We start from the raw sequence: 7500 nt of genomic DNA on the forward strand, positions 1-7500 counted from the left end.
TGTCTCAGAGGGACATAGCTCAGAATTAGGGACTTAGATTGCAAAGCACTGTCTGTAGCAACAATGATGCTGGGTAAAATCAGAAGGCTGTCATGCAGAAGGTAGCAAAGATGCTGGGCATCCTAGTACACCCCATGCCCTACTAAAGGCAAAGTCACCAGTTCAATATGCAGAGGTTCTAGAGGGTAACAATGGTCCTGGACCAAATCGCCACCCTGGCATGCAGGGATTCTACAGTAACCCCTGCCTTACTGAAGGCAACAATGGTGCTGGGCTAAGTCACCAGTCAGGCATGCAGAGGATCCATAGTGTCCCCTGTCCTTATGAGGGTATCAAGGGTACTGGGCTAAGTCACCAGTCAGGCATGCAGAGGTTCCATAGTGTCCCCTGTCCTTATGAGGGTAACAAACGTGCTGGGCTAAGTCCCCAGTCAGGCATGCAGAGGCTCCATAGTGTCCCCTGTCCTACATAGCAGTAGTGCAGGGCTACCTCATCTCTTAGGCATGGAAACACTGATGACATGGGCTGGACCAAATCTGCTGTGTAGTACAGTAAGAATGTTGGCAGGTTGCTACTCTGCATGCTTATAAGTCACAATCACTATAATTTAAGGCTGTGAGTTTGGCTACATGCAGCCTGTTTGTTTACTCCTCCTGCACTTCTTGTTCTTATCCTACTAACCTTGCAGATTCTGCTGCACCCTCCTCCTGCATATCTTGCTACCCCTCACCCCAGCTACCACCAACCCCTGCACACTCTACTGCCCAACTCCCCTTCTCACTCTGCTGCCCTCTCCTCCTGCATAATGTTCTGCCCCCTCATCCCTGCACACCTTGTTACCATTTACCCCTACTGCTACCTGAACACCTTGGTGCCCCCACCCTCTGCACATTTTGCTGTAGACGATGCCACTTCCCCTACATACATAGTACCCTTACACTTTACTGCTTACTATTCTTGCACATTTTGGTGCAATCCCACTTTTCTCCCCCCTGCACACCTTTCTCGCCCCCTGCACACCTTTCTCGCCCCCTGCACACCTTTCTCCCCCCTGCACACCTTTCTTGCCCCCTGCACACCTTTCTTGCCCCTGCACACCTTTCTCACCCCTGCACACCTTTCTCCCCTGTACACCTTTCTCACCCCCTGAACACCTTTCTCGCCCCCTGAACACCTTTCTCGCCCCCTGCACATCTTTCTCACCCCTGCACACCTTTCTCACCTCCTGCATACCTTTCTCACCCCCTGCACACCTTTTTCACCCCCTGCACACCTTTTTCACCCCCTGCACACCTTTCTCACCCCCTGCACACTTTTTTCACCCCTGCACACCTTTCTCACCCCTGCCCACATCTAACAAATCTCCACACTGCCTTTCTCGCCCCCTGCACACCTTTTTCACCCCCTGCACACCTTTATCACCCCTGTCCACATCTAACAAATATCCCCACTCCCTTTCTCGCTCCTGCACACCTTTTTTACCCCCTGCAAACCTTTTTCACCCTCTGCACACCGTTCTCACCCCCTGCACACCTTTCTCACCCCTGCCCACATCTAACAAATCTCCACACTTCCTTTCTCGCCCCCTGCACACCTTTTTTACCCCCTGCACACCTTTCTCTCCCCCTGCAGACCTTTCTCACCCCTGCCCACATCTAATAAATCTCCTCACTCCCTTTTCTTGCCCCCTGCACACCTTCTCACCCCTGCCCACATCTAACAAATCTCTCCACTCCCTTTCTCGCCCCCTGCACACCTTTCTCACCCATTCCCACATCTAACAAATCTCCTCACTCCCTTTTCTTGCCCCCTGCACACCTTTTTCACCCCTGCACACCTTTCTCACCCCTGCCCACATCTAACAAATCTCTCCACTCCCTTTCTCGCCCCCTGTACACCTTTCTTGCCCCTGCACACCCTTTTCACCCCTGCACACCTTTCTCGTCCCCTGCACACCTTTTTCACCCCCTGCACACCCTTTTCACCCCCTGCACACCTTTCTCACCCACTGCACACCTTTCTCACCCCTGCCCACATCTAACAAATCTCCCCACTCCCTTTCTCGCCACCTGTACACCTTTCTCGCCCCCTGCACATCTTTCTCACCCCTGCACACCTTTCTCACCCCTGCACACCTTTCTCACCCCTGCACACCTTTCTCACCCCCTGCATACCTTTCTCACCCCTGCACACCTTTCTCACCCCTGCATACCTTTCTCACCCCTGCACACCTTTCTCACCCCTGCACACCTTTTTCACCCCTGCATACGTTTCTCACCCCCTGCACACCTTTCTCACCCCCTGCATACCTTTCTCACCCCCTGCACACATTTCTCACCCCTGCCCATATCTAGCAAATCTCCCCACTTCCTTTCTCGCCCCTGCACACCTTTTTTACCCCCTGCACACCTTTTTCACACCCTGCACACCTTTCTCACCCCCTGCACACCTTTCTCTCCCCTGCACACCTTTTTTCACCCCCTGCACACCTTTCTCACCCCTGCCCACATCTAACAAATCTCCCCACTCCCTTTCTCGCCCCTGCACACCTTTTTTACCCCTGCACACCTTTTTCACCCCCTGCACACCTTTCTCACCCCCTGCACACCTTTCTCACCCCCTGCACACATCTAATAAATATCCTTACTCCCTTTCTCGCCCACTGCACACCTTTTTCACCCCTTGCACACCTTTCTCACCCCCTGCACACCTTTCTCACCCCCTGCCCACATCTAACAAATCTCTCCACTCCCTTTCTCGCCCCCTGTACACCTTTCTCGCCCCCTGCACACCCTTTTCACCCCCTGCACACCTTTCTCGTCCCCTGCACACCTTTTTCACCCCCTGCACACCCTTTTCACCCCCTGTACACCTTTCTCACCCCCTGCACACCTTTCTCACCCCTGCCCACATCTAACAAATCTCCCCACTCCCTTTCTCACCCCCTGTACACCTTTCTCGCCCCCTGCACATCTTTCTCACCCCCTGCCCACATCTAACAAATCTCTCCACTCCCTTTCTCGCCCCCTGTACACATTTCTCGCCCCCTGCACACCCTTTTCACCCCCTGCACACCTTTCTCGTCCCCTGCACACCTTTTTCACCCCCTGCACACCCTTTTCACCCCCTGCACACCTTTTTCACCCCTTGCACACCTTTCTCACCCCCTGCACACCTTTCTCACCCCCTGCCCACATCTAACAAATCTCTCCACTCCCTTTCTCGCCCCCTGTACACATTTCTCGCCCCCTGCACACCCTTTTCACCCCCTGCACACCTTTCTCGTCCCCTGCACACCTTTTTCACCCCCTGCACACCCTTTTCACCCCCTGCACACCTTTCTCACCCCCTGCACACCTTTCTCACCCCTGCCCACATCTAACAAATCTCCCCACTCCCTTTCTCACCCCCTGTACACCTTTCTCGCCCCCTGCACATCTTTCTCACCCCTGCACACCTTTCTCACCCCTGCACACCTTTCTCACCCCCTGCACACCTTTCTCACCCCTGCACACCTTTCTCACCCCTGCACACCTTTCTCACCTCTGCACACCTTTCTCACCCCTGCACACCTTTCTCACCCCTGCACACCCTTTTCACCCCCTGCATACCTTTCTCATCCCCTGCACACCTTTCTCACCCCTTGCATACCTTTCTCATCCCCTGCACACATTTCTCACCCCTGACCACATCTAACAAATCTCCCCACTTCCTGTCTCGCCCCTGCACACCTTTTTTACCCCCTGCACACCTTTTTCACACCCTGCACACCTTTCTCACCCCCTGCACACCTTTCTCGCCCCCTGCACACCTTTCTCGCCCCCTGCACACCTTTCTCGCCCCCTGCACACCTTTTTTCACCCCCTGCACACCTTTTTCACCCCTGCACACCTTTCTCACCCCTGCCCACATCTAACAAATCTCTCCACTCCCTTTCTCGCCCCCTGAACACCTTTTTCACCCCCTGCACAGCTTTTTCACCCCATGCACGCACACCTTTCTCACCCCTGCCCACATCTAACAAATCTCCTCACTCCCTTTCTTGCCCCCTGCACACCTTTCTTGCCCCTGCACACCTTTCTCACCCTTGCCCGCATCTAACAAATCTTGCTCCCCCTGCACATCTTCCCACTCCCCTGAACCCTTTGCTTTCATCTGTTCCCCTTGTTGCCCCATTCCCTTTGCACATCTTCCTGCTTCCCTCCTCCTGCATACTGCGCTCTTCTTCTGTTACTCATTCTGATCTCCCTGCCCCTCCCTCCTACCTGGGCAGGTAGAGCTGTTGAGGCCAGGCCCACTGAGGGAGGGTAAAGAAGCTGTCAAAACAGCCGCAGAAGAAAGAAGGAAACAGACAGAGAGATGAGCGAGTGCAGCGAGCAGTGGGACAACACAGGGGGAGATGAGATAACCATGAATAAGCAGGGGGATAGTACAGTAGGGAGAGGACAGGGGGAGACAGGAGAGGGAGAAAAGAAAAGAGTACAAGAGAGTGCACAGAATAAGGAAGAGAAGCAGAAAACAGAGTCACAAGAGACAGCTCAGATACCAAAGAGGCACAACAAGGCGCAGCAGTGCCCAACAGGAATGACTCTAGAATTGGAGACTCCAAAAGAGACAGCTAAAGAAAAGGATAAAGCCAAATATAAGGTAGATAAAAGTGACAAACTCAAAGAGACAGTTCAGGAACAGGAGACACCTAAGGAAGTATCTGAGATACAGGTGACACCTAAAGAAACACTTCAGGGACATGAGAAATCTAAACTGACAACTCAGGAACAGGAGAGTCACAAAGAGATAGCAAAGGAACAAGAGAGACTGAAACACACTGAACAGGAGAGGCACAAAGCTGATCAGGAAAAGGAAGAAGCCAAAGAGTTAACTAAAAAGGAAGAAACACATAAAGAGAGTGTTAAAAAAAATAACATACAAAAAGAGTTAGCAAAAGATCATGAGATCTGTAAGGAGTCAGTTGAAATCACTCAGAAACAAGATGGAGAATCTAAAGAGACAGCTGTGAAACAGAAGGAACAAAGAGAGAAATCTAAAAAAGCTGTGCAAACAAAAGAGACAACAGCCAAGAATCAGGAATCATACAAAGAGACAGACGAAAAGCTACAGAATGTACTGGCACAGGATGAGAAGGAAGCTCAGAAAAAGGAAATACACAAAGACACAGTTCAGGAAAAGAAAAAACATAAAGAGACTGGCCAGGAGGTAAAGCGACACCCAGAGACAACAAAGGCAAAAAAAGAATTGGTTCAGAAACAGGAGCAACAAAAAGAGACAGCTGAGAATAATGATGTACACAAAGAGACAGTCCAGACCCATGATAAGAGAAAAAACATTCAGAAGGAGCTACACGAGGTGGCAGCTAAGGGAAAGAAAAAGCAGGAGAGAGATGTAGGAAAGAAAGAGACAGATAAAGAACTGAAGGCAGCAGAGTCACAGAAACAAATTGCTCAGGAACAGAAGAAACCCAAAGAGATAGTTAAGAGTCAGGTGGAAAACAAAGAGACAGCTTGGTGTCAGGTGGAACACAAAGAGACAGCTGGGAGTCAGGTGGAACACAAAGAGACAGCTGAGAGTCAGGTGGAACACAAAGAGACAGCTGGGAGTCAGGTGGAACTCAAAGAGACAGCTGAGAGTCAGGTGGAACACAAAGTGACAGCTGAGAGTCAGGTGGAACACAAAGAGACAGCTGGGAGTCAGGTGGAACACAAAGAGAGAGCTGAGAGTCAGGTGGAACACAAAGAGACAGCTGGGAGTCCTGAGAAAAATATTAAGACTGCTAAGAGTCCAAAAGGACACAATGAGACAGTTTTGAGTGCAGAGGGGCACACTGAGACAGCTAACAGTGAGAAGGGATACTACAAGAAGACACAAGGGAATCTTGAGGAACACAATAAAAGAAAAGAGAGTGAAGAGAGACACAAAGAGAAAGCTAAAAGTCTGCAGGGACACAGTGAGACAACTGTAAGTCAAGAGAAACATAAAGAGACAGCTGGAAGTCTGCAGGGACACAGTAACACAACTAAGAGTCAAGAGAGGCACAAAGAGACAGTTGAGAGTCCAGGAGAACACAGAGTGACTTCTCCAGTGGCCCAGAGCATAAGCCAATGGCTTGGTGCAGTTCACCCATCTCTTGACTCTGAGGAGCCCCAGTCACCCCAGGATTGGCTGGCGTTGTGTGACATTGAGTGGGGGCTGAAAGTGAGAGGGATCCCATTGCTGCAGAGCAACAACTGGAAAGATATTTATAAGAAAAAGCCATTTGGTAGAAACTTCCTGAAAAGCCCGAATCCTGAGGGTAAGAATTCTCTGAGTTTTACCACCAGACTGTGAATCTAATTACTTACCAACCTATTTAAATATGTATATGTCTGCTTGACTGTCTGAGAATCTTTCTACCTGACATCTGCACATCTACTTACCTGTCTGTAAGCCTTTGTTTGTACTTACCAGCCTATCTATGTACTTACCTGCACAGCTATGTATATATATGTGTATCAAGGTTTCTACCTGTCCCTATTCTTGTGCTTAACATATACTTACAATCTACACCTGTACTTACCTGCTTAGCTGTACAATAGACGAGTATCAGTAAACATACCTGTGTGTCTGCAGATGACCTGAAAAACCTAAGGTAGTTCACTCTCATAAATATCTACTTACCTCTGAGTGTACCTACCTACTAATTCAACCTGTTAGTAGTGTATCCACCAACTTTCCAACATAGGCACCTTCCTACATGTGTATCTAGCTGTTTATCTGCCGTCTTCTCTGTCTAGGTTCTTAGTTATCTCTGTTTCTGTGTATCCATCTTCCTACCAGTGTATTTACTTCTGAAGAAACATGACTTATAATGTAACTACCTCTTTACCTGTGTATCTACCTGAATAGGTACCTCATTTCCTGTCTACCCATGTTCCCTTTAACCTTTCCAACCTGTGTATGTGCTTAATTCGAAACCTGCCCACTGGTATCTGAACACTCGTGCACCTGCCTAGCTGTATACCCACCTGTCTATGTGCCTTTTTAGCTTTTAATCTAGCAGTGCATTTGCTTGTCTAGATGAGGATCTACCTGCCTTCCCATATAGGCAACTAATTACCTGTATATCTACCTGCTGCCTTTGTCTCATTGCTTATCAATTTACCTTCTTACCTATATACCTGCACAGGAATCCACCTACCTGTGTATCTACCTTTAAATCCACCAGCCTATTTGTGTACGTTTAATCCATGTATGGACCTGTATGTCTGCCTATCCACCTCCTGTCTATCCTCCTATCAATCTGTTTATAAGTATTCTTTGTATCTACTTGTATATATGGTTGACCACCTATGTGTCTTCCTGGCTCACCATATGGGTATATCAGTCCATCTGCCTGTGTATACCTTTCTGCCTTTGTATGTAATCTGATACATGTGTATCTTCCTGCCATCCTGTGAATCAATCTGTGTACATGTATAAGTGCTTACCTGCGGTGGTTCCTTCATA

At 49.3% G+C, this 7500-nt stretch overlaps 1 protein-coding gene across 1 annotated transcript in view; it reads left to right on the forward strand.

Moving 5' to 3' along the window:
• The first annotated feature begins 4331 nt into the window (after nt 1-4331).
• LOC128666812 (glutamic acid-rich protein) overlaps nt 4332-7500 on the forward strand; it is a 42464-nt gene continuing 39295 nt past the window's right edge. The window contains exon 1 of the mRNA XM_053721607.1: nt 4332-6307. Coding sequence (XP_053577582.1) covers nt 4360-6307 — 1948 coding nt within the window. The 5' untranslated portion in view covers nt 4332-4359. The remainder of the gene's footprint in view (nt 6308-7500) is intronic.

Source organism: Bombina bombina, chromosome 7, assembly GCF_027579735.1.
Source record: "Bombina bombina isolate aBomBom1 chromosome 7, aBomBom1.pri, whole genome shotgun sequence".
NCBI classification, from domain to species: Eukaryota; Metazoa; Chordata; class Amphibia; order Anura; family Bombinatoridae; genus Bombina; species Bombina bombina.